The sequence below is a fragment of the Hippoglossus stenolepis genome, chromosome 4 (genome assembly GCF_022539355.2).
Source record: "Hippoglossus stenolepis isolate QCI-W04-F060 chromosome 4, HSTE1.2, whole genome shotgun sequence".
Taxonomy (NCBI): Eukaryota; Metazoa; Chordata; class Actinopteri; order Pleuronectiformes; family Pleuronectidae; genus Hippoglossus; species Hippoglossus stenolepis.
In genome coordinates this window covers 2903904-2925787 of record NC_061486.1, presented here as the reverse complement: position 1 = coordinate 2925787, position 21884 = coordinate 2903904, and the positions used below count along the sequence as shown (strand labels likewise).

Below are 21884 nucleotides of genomic sequence, written 5' to 3'. Positions count from 1 at the left end.
TAGAAAAGCTGTATTGGTGGAAACGTGTGATGGAAATAAATGTTTGTATAAACGATGTGGAATGACATCCTCTTTGTTGTTTATGTCTGACATCATGGCTGGGATTATGTGAACTGTGCACAGGAAACAAAGTATAAATGGAAACAGCAATAAAACGAAGAAAGACTATTTGCAAAAGCTCTTTGCTTCACTTCGAACACACATCATGACCTGTCTGTCTTTGTCTTTGTGTGCAGGGACGACAGAGCGGGTGTGTCTGATCCAGGGCACGGTGGAGGCGCTGAACGGCGTCCACGACTTCATCGCTGAGAAGGTGAGGGAGATGCCTCAGAGCACCCAGAAGACAGAGCCGGTCAGCATCCTGCAGCCACAGACCACCGTCAACCCCGACCGCGTCAAACAGGTCGGTGTCACGGCCTCTGCTGTTTATTCTGCTCCGTTTCTATTCCAGGAAGAACCCGGAGCGGCCGAGTGTGTCCCTACAATCCTGTGTGCGACCGTGCATGTGTGTGTTTATCGGTTTTGTTTGTGCGCGTGTGCCAGCTCGGCCTCGGCTGAAAGGCTGTGTGAGGAAGAGAGGGAGGAAAGTGTTTGTTTTTGGAAACGACAAGTCGTGTGTGTGTGTGTGTGTGTTCCTGTGGTCGAGTTGTGATTTTCTGTTCGAAAGCTGAATGAGCAAAAATACCACAGGAAAAAGGGAAATGAAACAGACGGGAGCGGATGAGAAGGGCAACGAGGAGATGATGCACACGCGCTGTAAACACCCCACTGAGGCGGAGGTTTAGAGAAATGAACGTCTACCTCTGTGTGTGTGTGTGTGTGTGTGTGTGTGTGTGTGTGTGTGTGTGTCTGAGCCTCTCGTCCACATGCTAAAGTGCAGATTTTGAAAAACCTCTGGTTTCTGTTTATCTGTGCGCTTGGGAAACGATGATGTCACAGCTTGGTTCCGATGTTAACGCTGCCAGGACGCAGAGGAAAGTCTTCACTGAATCAGACGATGCTTTTGTTTTTATGTTGTAGTCGTTGACTGACTTTATAGTGACATCATGATGATGATGTCATTATCCTACCACATGATCCTAAATCATTTTTAGATCCGTTTATAAGCTTCTATGTATATGAATCCAATGAGATGCAGAGATACCTGTTAAAATGTATTAATGCAGGACGTAGTTTTCTGCATGTTTTTCAGAGCGTCACTTTGTTGACCTTGACCTTTGACCTTGGACTGATCAGCTCCAAACGTTAATCGTGTGGGGATAAGCTCACACACAGACACACACACACACACAGACACACACACACACACTCAGACACACACACACACTCAGAGATAGGGGTGAAAACTATACTCTGCTTTTTGGCCGGCGTGCAGGATGTAGATGGAGGAAAGAGAGAGGAGGATGAATAGAGAGAGAGAGAGAGAGAGAGAGAGAGAGAGAAGAAAAGGATGCAGTGTGTGAGGTGTGAAGACAAACTCCACATGTGACATGAACTGTTGGCTGCTACACACACACACACACACAACTTTGTGTGTACATCTTAATGGAGAAGTCGGCACTTTCCATCCCACTGACTTCCTGTAGTATTGAGCCTTTTCATCCTCCCTCTCTCTCTCTCTCTCCTCTCTCTCTCTCTCTCTCTCTCTCTCGACCAGCTGTGAGGAAGTTCACGGTGGCAGGATGAGTCGTTGTCGCTGTCACTTCACAATATGCCCGATGTTTACGTAACGATGTCGGGTTGTTGAAAACACTGATCCACAGAAGCTTCCTCCGGGAAACATTCAAGCTCACTGATCTCTGTCGTTGGTCGTTCAGTCTCTTCACAGCGACTTCTTAAAAACTTCAACGACTGTTTGCAGAAGCATGTTATGATCACATGGGGCCCGAGGACATGATGTCCACCGCTGATCCCCCTCACTTTCTTCTGTCCCCTCGGCTTTAGCTCTAGGAAAGTCCTTAATCCCAGAGAATGATGCTCGTCGGCCCTAATTAGCCAATCTAATCAGCAGAGATTATGGGAAGGGGGTCTTTCTTGATAGTGCCACCAGGGGGCGCCAAAGCGTAAACACTTATAAGATTTTTTTGCAACGAGTACTGACGTGTGTATCAGCCAATCAGAGCAGGGTATTCAAACGGCCGTGTTACGTTGTGATGCACATTATTATTGTCGTTAACTTTTGGTTAATGGCGTCTCGAAGTTTGTGTTCAATAATAAACGTGAAGCTCATTCAGCCGCTGATTGTAAACGACGAACTCCGAGTGTGGATATCAGCTGCGTGACGGAGGACAATTAGTGCGGATCCATCGATCCCGATCCCAATCTGTTTAAGTGATTATCATCACTCTCGCTTCATGATTGCTCCCTATTGATTAGTCAGGTCTGGCATTGTTTGCACATATTGACTGTTCAAGGCTGCCAGACAGTGCGTTCTAACACACACACATTCTAACACACACACTCACACACACACATTCACACAAAATGCAGAAGCTTAAAAAATATATACATGTCGAAAAAATTAAATGAGGAATAACAGAAATTTTAATTTGAAATGATGAAATTCTCAGAAATATTCCCTTGTTTTTTTGCTGTTGTGTTTGTGTTGCGTTTGTTTTCCTCCCGCTGCGATTTCTCATCCTCTGTCATAAGCGGAATTTGGGGGGCGGAGGAAGGAAGAGAGCGATACGCCTCTACAGTTTTAAATGATTATAGTTATCAGATTTGTGAACACACACAGACACAGACACACACCCACACACACAGACGCACACACACACAGAGTCCTCAGAGAGATTTATTTTTGCCGAACACACAATTCTAAGGTGCACTGAGTTTTATGCATAATTAATCACGGGGTAGACACACACACATACACACACATATACACACATATACACACTGTGTCCTCAAGCCCACACACACGAGGCTGGTGCAGAAAACACTATCGTTTGTACATATGTTCGTCTTTTTGTCTTCTCGCTCTAATTACAATGTTTAGAATTGACTCGCTCCCTGAGTGTCGGTGAGGTCAGTCCATGATGACGGGGGACGAGTCTTTGCCTCGTGCTCTGCAGCTCATCCCGAAGGTGTTAGATGGTTTTGAGGTCAGGCAAGTTTTTTCACACCAAACCCAGGTTGCAGTCGCTAGGCAACCAGCAGGGAGACTGCAGGAAGCACAGCGCCCGAAGAGCACTGCAGCACATCACCTTTGCAGTCACGGCTAGCTGCTCTCCTCTATTTCAAGTCTTTGCGCTAAGCTAAGCTAACGTGTGTTGTTTTCCAAAATGTCAAATTTGTTGTTTTTTTTTACTCAGTTTGTATTTTGTGCGTCGTCTGAGCTGGAGGCTGAGTGACAGTCGTGTAAAGCCGTTTAAGACGAGGCGAGCAGCCGCGGGGAGACGAGCACGCTAATAGCTGCTGATATTTAGACACTTATGACATGAGGGCGAATCCCCCTGTTGCTCTTTAGGCTATTTATACCACGTCAGGGAGGAGAGTGAATGGGTTTGTTTTACACACACACGCACACACACACACACACACACACACACACACACACACACACACACACACACACACACACACAGAGAGAGAGAAAGCCCCACATGAGAGTAACTTCCTGATCCCTGCTGGACACTCGGGGACGTCCACTGTTAAAAGACGGTTTGAGCATCTGTCATGAAAATACGCATATTAACATTTATTTTATGTCGTGTAACAACATCTTTTCTAATAAATGAGCTAAATATTTGCTACAAAAGTCTGATTATGAACCAATTTGATAAGATTATTTTAAAAAGTAACTAGTTACATCAGAATTGAAAATATCTTGAAGTACTTTTGATTTGCTGCTTGAGCAACACGCTGCAGTAGAAGTACTTTCATTTTACAGTATCCACAATGCAGAAAAGTTATGCATTCATGTTTATATTTAACGTAGTAAAATTACTTTATATTCTCAATTCAGTATATTTGGATGTATGTCTTTAATTTTTATTATAGTTATTCATACATTTCTTTATCATAAGGGTTCGATAACGACACCTTGGAAATTACTGCCTAGAAAATATAAAATATAAATATCTTCAAATAATAATCCACTACATCAGTATTGGAAATGTTGTCACTTCCTTTCCCCTTTTAGATTTTAAAATATTTTGATGTACAAATGGAAGAATATATATGAAAGAAAAAAGGGAGTAAAAGAAACATTACAAACAAAGTGACTCACACTTTCAGGGTCAGTGGACTGATTGTGACGTCCTGGGAGGAGACCCTCACTGGCTTTTAAAAACATGGCTGCCACACAAACTCACTTTGATCTGATGAATGGACACACACACACACACACACACACACACACACACACACACACACACACACACACACATACACACACCGAACACATGTGCACTTCTGAAAGATGAATTGGTCTCCATGGCGCTGCAGCCGATGATTGTCGACTATTTCGGGTTGAGGATAAAATGTCGTCTTTCTCTTGTCATGAACCCGGCTGTTGCAGCATGTGGTGTCGGCATTACTGTTAACCCCTGGGAGTGGTAGAGAGGGAGGGGGGGAATAAGACTAAAGAGAGAGAGAGAAAGAGAGAGAGAGAGAGAAGAGTATGTGGAGGATATCTGTGATGTTGTGAGAAAGAAGGAAAAGTTGGGACGAGAGACTTGCAGGAGGAGGGAGAGACAGAAAGAAGAAGATGACCTGAAGTCAGATAGAAACAGAGAGAGAGAGAGGGCAGAGAGGAGGGAGTCAGGCGGCGGCGTCGCTGACTGGAGGCTGGAAGCGTCTCTGAACTCTCGTTAGCCGACAGCTGCAGAGTGACGGAGAGCGTCGCTGGACGAAGAAGAAGCAGCTGCTGATGGAGGAGAAGAAACAGCAGCGACACCGACAGACGACTCGCCGCACTTCAGGGCCACATGACGGGACAGCACGCCAGTCACCACCATGATTTACGAGCTGCGTCTCACACCGGCTCTAATGAGGCCTGACGCCACGCGCGGCTGAAGAGACTTTATTGAGGGGTTTTATGACTTTGATTATTCACTGTTTGCTTTCGTTCCCGCCTCTCGAGCGCTCTCTTGTAAAACACCATCACAGCCTGCAGCTCGCTCCGTCGCGATGGAGCGTCTGCTTTTAATATCCCGGCTGTGGAGGACGGCGAGGGCTCGTGGAGAACTGATAGAAAACTGGAAACAGATTGTTTGAGTTGTACAACAAGATTTCACAGATTCTTTTAATAACTCTGAGTAATGAACTGATGCTTATCTCCCATAATGCACCGGTAACTTTGAATTTTGGAAGTTATTTCGATTTTTTAAGGACTTAATTATTTTTACAGACACACAAGCATATCACATACAACCAAATATAATATATACGTATCATCTATCTTTTAGGTCTGTTAGCATCTCCATCGTCGGAAATTCAGTTTAAAACAAACCTAAAGTATTTACACAGATGTTAAGTGAAGGTCATTGTGTCCTTTATTTTTATATCGTTAAAAATTAATGAGTCTCCATATGCACATATATAAATATAGTGTTATAGTGTAATTTAGCTTATTTTCTGTGCTTTACCTCAAATATTGAAACATCAGGTTTGCTGCCTGTAACAGATCCCGGTTCTGTTTGTCAAGTGAAATCTGTAAAAAAAAAATGATATGATTATTTACCACAAGAAATCAGGGTCTAAATAGTTAATTTCTTCCTTTTTAATATGATTTTTTTTAAATATTGTCCCATCAGGTTGATATTCAGGCAGAAGGAGAAGAGTATTAATGTCCTCGCAGGTAGAAAACAACTTGTGCTGCGCTGGTCGCTGGGTTCAATTTAAAATAGGCAGTGAAAACTATGCAAACTTCATTACCTCAATTAAAAATCATTAATGTATAGAGCTATTGAAGCAGAACAAAGTGTAAACCGAAGCTACCTAACGTCTCGATAAATAGTTTCTCTTCTTTACTTATTTATCGCTTGTGTGTGTATAAAACCCTTTGGAGGAAACTTCCCCGGCAGCAGCACATAAACATCACCGAGCGTTCCATAAAGCCGAGGCCCTCCGGAGAGCTGCCGCACTGTGTTTATGTGTAATGTAGTGAAGCATCACCTACTTACTGGATCGATATCATATTCATATTGACAGTGAAACATGGCCCTCTCGGCTGCTGCTGTTGCATTATGGGCTTTTGGAGTGAGCTGGTGTGAGATCAGCTGTAAATGGCCCGTGGTTTTGTTGTGGTATTATTCTGGGGCTATTTTTGGGCCCGGTCCGCGCTCGCCGTCGCCCGGCAGCACTTTGAAGTCGCACAGAGAACGGCCCTGACAACAGCCCTGACAACAGCCCTGACAACACCAGCATTCAGCCACATCTACTCTTTTTGTTTTCCTGGCCGCTCCCTCCGACCTCTTCCTGCGGGCAGAGAGGAGCCGCTTCCTGTGACCTTTCACCTCTGCCACCAACACCTGTTTCCTTCTTCCTGTTATTGCCTCCCGACACAGGAAGTCGGCCATAAATGTCAGGAAGAGCGTGTCTGGCTCCGCTCGTGTCAGATGATGAGGAGGTGTGAGCGTAAGACGAGGAGGTTCTGTGTTGTTGTTGTTTCTTATCAAATCTGAATTCTTTCAATCCCTTTGAGTTGATCTCTCAACATCGAGTAAAGTTGTGAGAAATTATAACTCAGAGACTCACTGAAACCAAGATGATGTGATCGCTTCATGGTTTCATCTCTAATCAGAGATCCACATGTAAAGTAGTTCTGTTTTCAGCTGCTGGAGATTTAAATATATTTTGAAAAGTTTGATGAGTTTGTTAATGAGCAGCAGAACTTTTTGCTGTGCTGCATCAGAGCCCGATGGGGGGGGGGGACGTATCACAGTTTGAGTTTGATGTGGACGAACTTGTTTATGTTCCTTATTTCCACATCCATCCTCATTCTGATTCACGATCACGTCCCGATGGTGAATATAAGTAAATCGATATTCAGCTCAGTGTCACGTCTCCAGCTCCTGAGGGACGTGTCAGGCTCTTCAGCTGCTAGATGCTCGTTCACCAGCTGCTCTGTGTCTGTTTGGTGCTGAAGCAGTTTACCGTCGGTTGGTAGAGATGTTTTTCAGGTGTTAATTCTCTGCAGGTTCATGCATCATATCAAAAAATATCTCTTGTAGCTAACGAGATGAATTAAATCAAAACTATTCACGTGACAGCGGCGATGAGGAACTTCAGTTTTATTCTGTCGACTTGTTCACGAGGGTTTTTCACACCTGAGCAGGATTTGTTGTTTTTTTACCTTCTTATGTGAGTTTATCTGGTTTTATCCTGTCGGCCTCTGCTGAGTCAGCTCGAGAACACATGCTCTCTCTCTATTGTGTCTCTTATCTGCTACAAACACCGAGCATCTGCATCACACCAGCTCATGTGTTCATATTTATATTTACTGTTATGATCCCATGAATCACACAGAAACATCCAGTTCACGTGCCCTTCTTCTTCTTCTTCTTCTTCTTCTTCTTCTCTTTTGTTTTTCTTTCATTTAAGAGGTGCCGCATGTGGGGAGGGGGGGGGGTGCAGCAAAAAGGACGAGGAAATATACATTTAGTTGGTGTGATGTTCATCTAAAATACATTCCTGCCATATGGGGCGTAGTTTCTGCAGCAGAGGGGAAGGTTTTATTGTGTTTTTGACCTTTCTCCTTCTGGGCTGATGAGGAGAGGAGAGGAAACAGGAGAGGAAGCAGGAGAGGACACAGGAGAGGAAGCAGGAGAGTACAGGAGAGGAGAGGAGAGGAAGCAGGAGAGGACACAGGAGAGGAAACAGGAGAGGAAGCAGGAGAGGACACAGGAGAGGAAGCAGGAGAGGACACAGGAGAGGAAGCAGGAGAGTGTATAGCCTGAACCTGTCAGGACCCGTCCCCTCCAAAAGAATTTAAATTAAAATGCCTGAAGTCATGTGTACATGTTCTTCAGAGAAGTTACAAAACACAACCTGACATCAGCTTTTAGCATCGAGTGGAAACGATTTATTACCCGTCAATGTTCAGTCTGCAATCACCCACAAGCTTCAGCACCACGTGTTCGGTATCTGTGGAAACTTTGGCGCCTCCGTTAAACTTTTGTGGGTTTGATCGAGTCTTGGCAGAACAACGTGCATCTGATGGTGGAGCCAGAGGTTTTAACTGGTCACAGGAAACACACGCAGTGTTTAACAGGAAACACAAAATTTGATTCTTTACTGTGAATAATTTCAATAAAAATGTTTCCAAAATACTTTCCAGACAGTGTTGGAAATTTAATTGAAATATATAGATATTCCTCAGCTTTTTTGTGAATTTAAAAGTTCTGCAGAGTTAAAAAAGCCAAAGTCTGAAGTAAAGGTAGAAGTGTTTGAGACAGAGGCTGAAAAGAGGAGCTGCAGCGAAAAATGATTAACCTGAATATGAGCAGAATATTTACTCCTTTAAATCACATGCAGTAAAACGATGTGACGACATGTTGTGTGCATGTGTTTACGTGCACGTGATGAATCCCCTCAGTAGATAACTTTACAGGTCAAACATCGACCTGAACATGAAGCCAGCTCCACCTCTACCCATGTGTGTGTGTGTGTGTGTTACTGTGTATTATCCATGTCAGTGTGTGTTTATTTGTGTTTGGCGTCTATAGCAGGAATGTGTGTGTGTGTCTGTGTGTGTCTGTGTGTGTGTATTGTCCGAGTTAACACCATGTTCCCTCGCTGTCAGTCATTGTTGCCCGGCTCCTCTGTGCTGCGGTTATTTTTAACCTGCGGGGGGGGATTTCTGTGCTCCTGGATGAGCCAGGGAATGAGAGCTGAAAGACGGCAGGAGAGGTGGAAAAAAGAGGGATGACACAGACGGATCGAGACAGGCAGGGCGAGCGAGGCAGAGGCAGAGCTGGAGACAGGGAGAGAGAGAGAGGGGGACTAAGCCTGTGGATCAGGAGGAGGAAGATTAAGCTGAAGTCCTCTGCTTAAGACTTCAAAGTTCAAACTGCAGCCGCCTCAACAGTTGTCTGCTGTCCTCAACTCGCTGTGTGTGTATAAATATATGTACAGTATATATATATATATATACAGTATATGTGTGTGTGCGCGCTGTATATGAGTGTGTTTCCATCTCAGAGAACGTGTGTATTGTGTGTTCTCTTCTGTGATGCTGGTACAATACATTATTAATAGGTACAAGCTAAACCAGTTGGGGGTCCTTGTGTGTGCGTTTGCGAGCGTTTGTGTGTTTGTGGCCTTTAGTGACAACGCTGACCGAGCGCCCTGTGACCTGAATGGAACGTGACACAAAGTGTAGACGTGAAGACGACTCATCGTCGCCGCCGTGATGTCGCCGTGACAGCTCAGACATAGTGAGAGACAGAAGAAGAAAGGGAGGGAAGAATGCAAAGATGGAGGGATGACGGAGCGACGGAAGTAGAGAGAGAGAGAGAGAGAGAGAGCGAGGAGAGAGAGAGAGAGAGCGAGTGTTTTCGTTTATCTCTGATTTACTGATATGAAGGAGGTTACAAACAGAGGAATACATTAAAAAAGACGCTCGAGCAAAAGTCTCAGATGAAAACAATAATACAACGGTGCCATGTTTTCAACTAATCTGAATTAGACAATATAAAGTCTTCAAAATAAGGTAAAATCATGCCGAGCATTTGGATTAATTGCTGTTTATCAAACAATCAATCAATTTATGTTTCTCGACTTTTTACTGATTGTTGGTGTTGATTTTTCTGCTCAGATTCAGAGTCTTTGTAAAAAAAAAAATCTGAATACAGACGAAGGGAACAGACACCAGAGAGGCAGGCGGCTGGAGCAGGGTGTTAATGCATCTGCACGACAAGGTTAAACCCCAACAAACTACCATAACATGGTGTGTGGTGTGTGTGTGTGTGCAGTGCGTGTGCGTTCGTGTGTGTGGTCACGGTCGTTAACAGTTTGCTTGTTTCCTCGTTTGTTAAATGAGACATTGTTCTCTCAGATTTCTCAGGTTCTGTGACCTCTGGAGCACGTTAGCTTATCACTACTACTCATCAATGCAAAACACACACACACACACACACACACACACACACACACACACACACAATGAGCAAAACATTTGTCTCCCTCGGCAGGAGATGCTGCAGCAACTTTGTAGAGCAACTGTCCTCAAACTGATTATTTGCTTGGACGCACTAAATATATCTGGAGCATTTTAAAAGATTTATTAAGCTTTTTGTTTTTAATTTGCAGCCTGTGCAGCTGCTTGTGTGACAAATAAAACTAACTAATGTAAAACGACGTTAAAGACACAACAAGAAGAAAGTGATTTGAAAGCATTTCTGGATCTGCCCCTTGGTTCGGGTTCTTTCTTGGCTCATTTCAAAATCCGTCCACCGAAGTTTTGTGCAGTAGTTTTTGTGTAATCATGCTGACAAACCAACGGAACCGGGGGGAAACACAAACCTCGCTGGCGGAGGTAAAGTTGTGAAAGTGACTCATAGATGTCTGGTTTGTTCATCACTCATAGTATAAGTTTTATTGGACGACAGAGATCAGGAGGCTCCTGCCTGCACAGAGGCTGCTGTCGTTATCTGCTGCAGACTAACAAGGTCACAGGTCGATGAAGAGCGTCCGGCTGCCGGCACGAGACTCAACTTTCTCTTATAGACGACGATGACGTCCGCAGGTCGAACCGGTTAAACTCTGACCCGGGCTCCTGCCAAATAGTGTGTCCACTGGAAACAAGCCAAGAAACTAGAAATTGTTATGTACTTTGATATTATCATATCTCCACCAAAGAGAAACTTGATCAGTCGCTTGATTGGATCGTTGTCAGCGACTCTTCTGTCGGCTCGAAGTAGAAACAGTTTGTAATTTGACACGTTTGGCTTCTTTAAACCCTCCCCAGTCCGACCGGGCTCCAAGCTGCTCCTGCATCCCATCACCTCCCTCCGCTGCTGACATTGATTTGAGCTTATCTGCGAAGTCGCTTGCCATCCTCGCTCCTTCACACTCTTTGCCCGAGCGTATCCACCAACAGGAGATTGGCTTTGACCTCCAACCTCCGTCCAGCAGCTGCGGCAACGGGACCTTCTCGTCAGCAGCTGGACGGACGCCCAAACCCTCCCCGCCGCTCCTCTTCATCGCTCCTCTGCGAGGAAAAGTTTCTCCCCGACAGATATGAAGCTTCTAAAGGAGGAAGAAAAAAAAAAAACACCAAAGAGACGAGAGAACGTAGAGGAAGAAACTTAAACCTGTGAAGCCGAGGGAAAGACAAAAAAAAAACATGAAAGAGTCTGCATGAAGCCAACTGTCACATAATCTTCTTGTTTGTGTCGGCGCTGCACAAAGGTTTGGGAAGCAGAGGATTGTGGGAAGGTACAGGAGGCTGCGTGGCTTAGTCGGCCATTAGAGCGAGTCGAGCGAACGGTGTCAGCTGAATAAAAGCAGGATGAAGATGATGATTTCACATTATGACGCCCTTCAGATAGGGCGTGCGTGAATGTGTGTAGGTGCATGTGTGACCTTGTGAGAAGAGGTTCGGTTTGTTGAACCGGGAAAAAAAGGAGAGAAATGAACGCTTGAAATGGCGACACGAAAGAATCCGCAGATTTAACAAAGCTATACGGGAGGAAAGGTAAAAAAGAACCGCAGATTTAAAGTGTGGAAGGAGAGGAACGCGAGGAGAGAGAGCCGAGCAGGCGGAGGAGGAGTGGAGGCGAACGGAGGAACCTCATTAGCACAGAATCAGTTGGATATAAAGATGGCAGATGTGATCATTAGCGCCAGGAGGGATCAGACATCGCTGTACGCCACTGTTTATCCTCCCACTTCTACACCAACACTCTGCATGTGTGTGTGTGTGTGGATGTTTCAGTGCAGAGGATGAAAGGGTTCATGGGTAAAGTCTTTTCGGCTCCCTCCCTCCCTCCCTCCCTCCTCCCTCGCTCTTTCTCTTTTCTCGCTGCCTGTCACTTACGTCTTTTATGCCTTGTCTCCATTTTTACCCCCCGCCGCCCGCTCATCTCCTCGCCGCAAAAACAACCATTTTGAAAATGTTGCCACTTGAACAAAAACAAAAAACCATGGTGGAACATTTTCAAAATTGGTCGTCCAGGTGAAATTTCAGGCAGCGACATGTTTTACAGCTAAACGCCGACGTCCTGCTCTAATCACAGGATGGAGATCGAGGTGAAAAGAGGAATCTCTGCTTACATGTTTCTGACTGTCAGAGGCTTTTAGCCAAATTACGCTGAAACATTTTAATATTATAAATATTATGATTTAACCAAATCATTGGTGGATACTGCAGGAAACTAGAGAGGGATAATCAGAGGTTTACATCGTGGTCTGATCTGCTGTCGGCTGGTTACTCCTCTCCTGGTTAAAGAGGCAGCAGAGAAGAGACTGAACTTTAAAAGGGAGCTGAGCTACTGACAGAACGAGGTTCTGAACTTTTAAACCTGAGTTTATTCCATTGAATTTACTTACTTTAATGCTCTTTCTGTTAAATAATAGATGTTGAAAAGCGAGGGGTTGCTGTTCGGCTGTTTTCGGGAGATCTTGTGAGATCAGGCATTTTTTGAAATGTTCCCAGGGAACAGTTGATGGACCTGGATGAGACATATTCACCGATATCTGGTGCAGTTTGATTTAAGTGGACTGTTAATAATGATTTGAACCACGTGCATCAGCTCAAAGGCTTCTTTGTGTTAAAAGTAGATTTGAGGAAGCAGCCGATTGTCAGAGCTCAACAGAAGAAACCCAGTCGCTCTTTGCTCTTCCCATTAATCTGCACAGGACAGCAGACGGTGGTGGAGCCTCTGAAAGCAGCGGGACGCAAACAGACGTGTCGGAGGAGCCTCGCTGTGCCACAGTAACAACCCACCGAATCAATAGAAATGGAAACTTCCACTTGTTCTCAAATTAAAGACAAACGAACAGAGAGACAAAAGAAATCCCACAAAGAGACACGAGAGGCGGCGGCTCACAAACAAACACTCACAGGGGAAAGATAATCAACCTGAAGCAGCGAGAAGTGAAAGTGCGACGCCGTCTGCAGGTTTTGAAGTCGCTCATTTATCGGCTCCCACCTAATTTTCTATTTCTATGTAAATTTATCCTCCGACGAACAAAAAGCTGCGGCGCAGGGAGCAAACTGCGGAACGCGGCGCGGCAGCGTCGAGGGCGCCGCCACGCACATGTAGTTCAGCTTTAAACACGGGGAGGAGGAGGTGTGGGTGAGGCAGAGGGTGAGACGGGGAAGGTAATTGGAATGGCCTTTGCATTTTTCTGCTGCAAGACAAATAGATCCCTCTCACTTTTGATTTCTCTTCTCTCTTCTCTTCCCGTCCTCTCGCTTTATCCCTCTCTGCACGTCGAGACAGAAAAAGATGGTGAATCACTTCCTCTTTTCTCTCAATATCTCAGTTTGTTCAAATCGATCACCTCCTCCCTCCCTCTCTGTCTCTTTCACTTTATCGTCCTCTTTTCTTTATCAAGGCCGAGTCCCTTTATCTCTTCAGCCCTCCCTCCTCCTCCTCTTCCCACAGCCCACACTCCATCTCTCCGCTCTCAATGTGAATATTCCTCTTTCAGACGTGCAGCAGTTCCACGGCTGCTGGAGCTTTGTCCAGAGTCGCTCTGCACAGATTGGAATCGATTCTAAAAGGAGAAAGCGTTCAAACTCACATTTATGAGGCTAATGTGCCTCAGACGTCGATAACATCTCCCGAAGATGTTTGTTAAAGACGACGTCGCAAAAACAACTCCCAGTATTTTGTTTTCACTGAAATGCGAAATAACAGATTTCATTGTTCTGGTTTGTTTCCATTCGGCAAAGTGAGGTTTTCACTGTGGACAGAGGTCGGTGCTGCGGAGTGAGAAGTCACTGACACCAGGTCAGGCTGCAGATATCACATCTGTGTGGACACGTCGGGAAACGCATCTCAGATCATAAAATATAAAAATATAAAGATATAAAACAAGTATAAAATCGTGATTTAATCAGAATACATTTGTAATATTGTGGCTGAAGAAATCCGTCATTGGGCTCTGATGAAACAGTAAAATAGATATCAGGATTCAACAGATCACAATAATGTCAAATCTGTCCTTAAAATTCTGAAAGGTAAAGAAAGTAAAGCGTCAAATAATCCCTCATACGTCCTGAGCCACAGCCGCAGAGACAGAACCCTCGCAGACATTAATTACTGTGTGGGACCAATAAAGGAATCTGAATCTGAATCTGAATCTGAATCTGAATCTTCTCACATTGTTAATTGTTAATTGATCAATTATTTCTAAAAGATTTTTCAGCTTCTTAAATTAGATAACTTGCTGTGTTTCATGTGCAAATTAAATATCGTTAAGTTTTACTCCATTAATCAGACAAAGCAACTTATTTTACTTGTTTTCTGACGTTTCATCGACCGAACAGATTAATCGTACAAACATAAATTGAGGAAATAATCAATACTCATTTAAAGAAACACCATTAGCTGCACGCTTCAGTGGAAACGTTGCATTCGAATCCCTTTAGATTAACGGGCTCCTGCAGCTGGACCGAGGATCAATTCTGCAGAATCTGTGAATCTCATCGTCGTCGTTCAACCGATCGATTCGTCAATATTTTTCACACAATGTGAAGAACGGTGATAACGATAATGCACCAATTCTGCATGGAAATATGTGAAATTAAAGATACTGCGTGTGTGTGTGTGTGTGTGTGTCTGCACCATCGCCTCGTTCTCTTCGAATGCTGGAGCTGTGTTGCCATGGCAACGCTGACCCCTGGGAATCAATGTTTTTTTTTTTCATACAAGTAGCCTCTTTACAATTCCTCCCTCCCTCTCCCTCTCCCTCTCTCCGTTCTACCTTTTTGTCTCCTGCTCTCTCACCTCCTTGCACTTTATCTCTTTTCTCTCCGTTATGTTCAGGTGATGGTCTCTGATGTTGTATGTCTACATCTGCTGACACACACACACACACACACACACACACACACACAGGAGGGTACGCTGTCCTTGCTCGCTCTGCATTCACACATAGTTCAGACCCTCTCTCTCTCTCTCTCTTTCTCTCTCTGCCTCTTTCCTTTGGCTCTTTGTGTCGCTCGTCCTTTTCGAGGACGCCTCTGAAAAGCAGATTCTGGTTCAGCGTCTCTCGATTTTACAGCGTTTGACTGACAAGAGATTTGTTTTACATCAACAGGCTCCACCGAGTTACTCCTCTTTCATTTCATATTTTCAGAGAGAGATGTTGTTGTTTAATCGTAACACCACAGGCTGGAAAACATTAGGAACGGTTCTTTACAACTCTCACTTTTACACTTTAGTTTTTACTTCCCTCTCTTTATCTTCCGTTCATTTGTGTTTTGATGTTCAGGTAATTTGATGCACAGGAGCGTGCTGGTATTTTCTGCTCTCACTCGAGCACCAGCTATTTGCTATGACTATGATTAAACCCTCATATATTGTACGTAACTTATTGTTTCTCTGTTTCTCCTTCTTCTCCAAACCCCCCCACCACCTCCCTCCAGGCCAAGCTGATCGTCCCCAACAGCACAGCGGGGTTGATCATCGGTAAAGGTGGAGCCACAGTCAAGGCAGTGATGGAGCAGTCTGGGGCGTGGGTTCAACTATCCCAAAAGCCAGAGGGCATCAACCTGCAGGAGCGCGTGGTCACCATCAGCGGGGAGCCCGAGCAGAACCGCAAAGCCGTGGAGATCATCGTCCAGAAGATCCAGGAGGATCCGCAGAGCTCCTCCTGCCTCAACATCTCCTACTCCAACATCACAGGGCCGGTCGCCAACTCCAACCCCACCGGCTCCCCGTACGCCAACTCCACCGAGGTCATGCCATCTGCGGCAGCGGCTGCAGCAGCTACAGCCTCCTCTCTGCTCGGCCAGGCTGGCCTGGCAGGCGTGGGGGCTTTCCCGACCACCATGTCCAGCCTCTCAGGCAACGACCTGCTGACCATCACCTCCGCCCTCAACACTCTGGCCAGTTACGGCTACAACACCAACTCCCTGGGCCTGGGGCTGAACCCCGCCGCAGCCTCAGGGGTGTTAGCAGCCGTAGCAGCTAACGCCAATCCAGCAGCAGCCGCCGCAGCTAATTTGTTAGCGTCCTATGCCAGTGATGCATCAACGAGCGTTCACCAAGCCAGTCTGGGAGGCTTCTCCCTGGGATCCCTGGCGGCAGGGGCCACCAACGGCTACTTAAGCGCTGCGTCACCACTGGTTGCATCATCACTACTGGCCACGGAGAAGCTAGGAGAAGGAGCAAAGGAGGTGGTCGAGATCGCCGTGCCAGAAAACCTGGTGGGAGCCATCTTGGGGAAAGGAGGGAAGACGCTTGTGGAGTACCAGGAGCTGACCGGCGCCAGGATCCAGATCTCCAAGAAAGGCGAGTTCATCCCTGGAACTCGGAACAGGAAGGTGACCATCACGGGTTCTCAGCCCGCCACGCAGGCCGCACAGTACCTGATCAGCCAGCGAATCACCTACGAGCAGGGGGTACGCGCCACCAACCCACAGAAGGTGGGCTAAACCTGACAGCCAATGAGAAACGAGGAGGAAAAGAGGAAAAAAAAAAGAGTGGGGGCTTGGGGGAGGAGTGTAAAAAAAGTGAGAGTGAGAATGGAAAAAAGGAGAGGAGAGCAAGAATGTCGGAAGGAAACGTCCGCGCCATTTTCTTCTGCGTGTTTTCAGTATTCTTTATTAAAAAAAAAGTTTTTGACGCGGAGCAAAAATGTGCAGAGAAGACGAGGAGGGAGAGGAGCGAGTTATCACGCTGAAAAACCAAGAAAAAAATGTGTAAAATGTAAATAAGGTTTTATTACTTAACGTCTTGACCTTTCGGGATTTTTTATTGTTTTGTTTGGTTGTTTTTTTTTCTTTGTTTTTGTTTCGTTGGGTAAATTAAGCTGTCTGTTTGTTCGTTTGTGTATTTTGTGGACAAAGCTGAATGCCATGTAGACAGGCCGACTGCCTGAGAGGCTACAGGGGGAGGGAGGGAAGGGCAGGGGCACGGAGAGAGGGGGAGGTGGCTAACAGGGCACGACCCTCCCACCCTTCTCCGCCCCCCCACCTGAAAAACCCCTTTATGGAAACAACCCTTACCCTTCCCTCCCGCTGCAGCCCACAGCCGTCACCCTCCCGCAGGTTTTTGTTTTTCTTCTAGTTTTGACTTGCCCCAAAGCCCCTCCCCCGCCTCCCCCAAAGCCCCTCTCACTACTTGCCCCCTCCCGTGCCCTGCCCTCCTCCACCGCCCTTTTACAGGGTTTTTTTTATATAATGAGCAGGACTGCAAACTTCAGCCGGTGTGTGAGAGAAGAAACATCCTCGACTTCGCCCCGACACTGTTTATTCTCTCCCCCGCCTCATGACCTCACCTCCCTCCTCCTCCTCCTCCCCCCTTTGCCGGGATTACGTAGGAAGAAGGGTGAGGTGAAACCGGGGAGGGGTGTGGTGGGGGGGGAGGGGGGAGAATCAGCTGGGCGTTTCTTCCTTTGCACACCCCTCCCCCCTGTATACCCTGTGATGTATACCACAAGCAGCGCCCCCTGTGCGCGGCTCTAGTGTTGAGATAGAATGCCGAGGCGCACGCTGATGACCTCACGTAGTGCGAAACCTAGAAACGACGAGAGTGATACTGTGCAAGCTGCGGCAAACTCACAGGATTTATGGCATTTTCCTTTTTGCAGTCTGCTGTGATCATTCTATTAATGATTATTACGATAGGAATCATCACCATCGTCATTATTTATTAATGAGTTCACCCATTTAAAGCTCAGCTGTTTCGTTTTTTAAAAAAATCTGTGAATTCAGGTTGACATGAATGTAAATGAGACTATTTTTTAATTTGAATCTTTTGTTTTAATTTAAATGGATTGAAGATGAATAGTAATGTCACATAGTGTAATATATGTCTTATTTAAGTCCAGTATAAGAGAGCCGCCCGAGGCATTAAGATCAATACAGTGAAGGATCACTTTATATATCCAGTCAAAGAGCAGAACAGGGAACACACACACACACACACACACACACTGAAACAAAACACTATGATGCCATATTTGGTGCTAGAAAAGGGAATTCACCATATCTACGATGCAGACTGCAGTGAGATAAATATGTAAACCACTCACACCACAGGCTGCAGTGCAGCGCTCTAGCAGCTATATTAACCTTAAACGCCTCGGCCGTCCCAGCTCACGCTCTAAAATATCCCCCACTGTGTTACACCTGTAGGAAAATGCCAGTTACAGTTTGCCAACAATGTAAACGTGTCACTGAAAATGAATAATCGAGACTAATTCTCCGATGAATCGCTGCCGAGTAGCCTGTGGTCTTCCAAACCCCTTTAGACGAACCTGAACCACAGACTAGATCGAGCGAGAGCACTTAAGACTCACTACGTACTACTGAGAAATGCAAACACGGAGTAAGAGGAAACACTGAAACATGACGAGGGAGCGGCGTTCGTCTGGGCTCCGCTGCTGAATCTGCAGGACTCGCTGGTAGATTTGCTATTTAAAGGCAGCGTGGATGTTCGGGATGTTCAGGAGATAAGTAGCCTCACTGATCTTTGCCCTTATCAAGCCACCGTTCCACTGCCGGTGAGGTAAAGGGCAGCGAGAGATTTCCAACATACGTCCAGCGAGTTGAGCTTGTTTCTGCCTCTGGCAAACTGCAGGTCTCCCATGGCAACAGGGTTTCTGGCCACTGTAGAACCAGGAGGCTGCTGAAGATGCTGTTGTTTTTCTTTTGTTGTTAATTTTTTTGTTTTATGTTGTGTTATTATGATTCTTTTTTTTTTTTACAATCGGAGTACACTGAATTTTTGTCTTAATGCACTGTGAAGCGAGGGAGTGGCTCTCTCGGCCTATGAGGTCAGGGATGTGTGCTGTAGACGGCATCATGATTGGATGGTTTTTTGTATAGCAGGGATTAAAAAAAAAAACATACACATATATGAAATATATGTAGAATGCATATGAAGAACTTCACCAGAAACGCACGTCATATCTGAATACTGAAGGAGGAGGAAGAGACTAGGTCGATGAAGAGGATCAATCAATTGAGGTGAAGAGTTGAGATCAATTAGATTCTTCTCACCTGTCGTCTTGGTTTTGTAAACGGAGGGCGGGACGTTGGGGGTGGGGGGGGGTTCGGTGTCCAGGAGCAGATTGAAGAACTGGAACAAATTTCTAAATTCACTTTTCTATCGCAGCTGTGTCTTTTTCATGAGGTGACAACGCGCTGCTCATCCAATGGGCGGAGATTTAAATCCAACAGGAGTTTGAAGTGTGACGGAATGTGAAATGCCAAACAAATAAGGAGGGGGGTGCATTTGATTTATTGACCTAAACCCGCCTGGTGAGGGGAGGGGACTCTCCTCAGATTAAAAAACACACAAAAACAAAGAGACTTTCTGATTCTTTTTGAAAACCAATCCGACTCTAAATCCTCCACTGTGCTATCGAACGTGTCTCTGTGTTGGAGCGCCAGTGAGGGTTTATCTCCACAGCTTGGTAAGGAGGCTTCTTTACTCCCATCTAACACCATCCACACTCTCCTCACCCCTCCCTCACACCCGTCCTCAGTCCTCCAGTGCACTCCCATCCCGAAACACCCCCTCTCCTCCTACCACATCGCTCCATTGGGTGACTATATGTCTGGTGTTTTTTTTTTTACGATCAATGCATGTCTGCTGCTTGCCCCGAACAAACACCGCAGATTCCAGCCTCTCTCGTGGCTGCGGCTCGGAGATGCACCGGAAACGAGCGCACCCGCAGAGGAGGTCATAGTCGAGGCTGACGGGGCAACAAGTCAGTGTGTTGGATCTTAATGTTGTGGCGCTGAGGAGAAACAGTGTTGATTTGGAAAAACTTTGCTGCACAAACATGAAACATACACATATCGCGAGGGAATCTCTTTCCATCGATTGGGGTTTGACTTGATTCTAGTTTGATACTTTGTCGTAAAAGACGATGAGAAGGTGGCGTGCCGTTGTTCCACTGTTCCACCTGTACTGTGCTGTATTCATCTTCTTTGGTGTATTTTTAAGTCAGGGTCGGGCGGGAAGGCTTGATTTATCCATCATCATAATTTAATGTTTGGACTTTGGACTGTTGGTCAAACAAAATGAGCAATTTCTCGACGTTTCTGGGAACTTTCAAATTCATTATTCACTATTTTTCCATCAACTCTTTCAGGGATTCTACAAATATTCAGTTGTCAAAATTTTAAAAATAATAAATTGAAAGACCTTGCGTTAGCTCGGTCAGTTTTCCATGATTTTTTATGTTCTGTGGTGCAGATTATTTTGTTTATCGTCAAACTGACTTTGAACGCAGCACAGTACATCTACAATGGGAGAAACAGCGTCGTAGTTCCTGACACGGGTGCCAGTCGGTTTAATGGACACGGGACAGATTTACTTTTCATCTTCATCATTAATTAAACCCTTAGAAAGGTCTTCTTCTGTTTCGGTTTGTCTTTCACACAGCGGCCAACCTCTTTAGTCGTCTTTGTGTAGGTGATGGAGATAAAAATGTGATCATTACTGGAAGCAATACACGTAGTGGCATGTCGTCTCGTCCTGTCCTTTATCCTCTGTCTGCCGTACGAGCTTTTGGATTTACTTGTAGATATATTGAATAGGTTTTAAAACATTTTTTGATTTGTGGAACATGCTGCTATTTAACAATAATAACTAATGTACTAAAAATACAAGGTTAAAACATATCGAAAATCTGTCCTTTAGCTGGAGAGGCAGCGCGACTCTGGCTCTGTTATAAGCTTATTATAAGTTAATAATAGTGTAATTCTAACCTGAAGTTAAACCTGTGCCAAAATAGGTCTTTACAGAGTGAACCTGTAAATGTGTGGATTTAAATCACCTTAGATAAGAGGAGACATACTTTTATATTAAGATTAAAATGTGAAAAGTGCCAAATGAAGCATATTTATAATTTACGTAGGAAGGGAGTCGTCCCAGTGACAGTTTTTAAGAACTACGTAGACTAACGTACTAAAACGCCTCCGTGCAGCCGTTTGTTAGAACCCTCTCTGTTCCTGCCACAAGACGAGGGAACCACCGCGTCGGCCGAGCGTTAGCCAGTCCTGTGGGAGCTACCCTTCCCAGAATGCAACAGCACTATGACTCTGGGGCTAGACGAATCAAGATAGCGATAGGTTAGCATAATGATGCTAAAAAATGTGACTAGATAGCATTCTTAAATACAGCCTTTTATAGTTACGATGAAAATGTATTTTGTGGAAATAGATGTTATCTTTTTTGCACGTCTATATTGCATGATATCAGTAAAGTAAAGCGTGGACAAAAAAAAAAAGGCGGAAGAAACAAACAAAAAAAAAACAAGTGACTAAAAAAAAATTAGGCAGTGTGTGTCGTTCATTTTTTCGGAAACAGATCCTTGCATGCCGATAAGAGCATTTTGATATTGTTTTACACGCGTTCAAAGGTCGGATGTTTTTCCGATGCGATCACGTCGGTCCGCGGGCCACAGGTGAACAAGACGTTTGGGTTTTTTCGACGTCGCAACAGTGAACATTTTGTCGTTCGGCTATCGAACCTTCCTCAGAGGGAAACGAACAAAAAGACTCTCGAACAAAAAAAAAACCTAAGACTATTTTGCTACTTTGCCGAGGGAGCTTGTACTTGTGAAAAGTTTCTCACTTGCTACCGAACTTTGGGGGAAAAATAAATCAGGATTTAATTTGCAACAAAGACTGAGATTGTCCATGAATGTACTCACCTCTGCATAAGTTTGCATATCACTCCTCTGACCATTGACGTGCAGTAGAGGCTTCTGTGTGTTGTTGTGTGTTTTTGTACTCTAAC

At 45.1% G+C, this 21884-nt stretch overlaps 1 protein-coding gene across 2 annotated transcripts in view; it reads left to right on the top strand.

Annotated features, from left to right (window-relative positions):
- nova2 (NOVA alternative splicing regulator 2) overlaps positions 1-17022 on the top strand; it is a 67186-nt gene extending 50164 nt beyond the window's left edge. For both annotated transcript variants that reach the window (XM_035154519.2, XM_035154518.2), the window contains 2 exons: positions 237-403; positions 15551-17022. In XM_035154519.2, the coding sequence (XP_035010410.1) occupies positions 237-403; positions 15551-16561 (1178 nt within the window). In that variant the 3' untranslated portion in view covers positions 16562-17022. The remainder of the gene's footprint in view (positions 1-236; positions 404-15550) is intronic.
- Positions 17023-21884: the final 4862 nt, after the last annotated feature.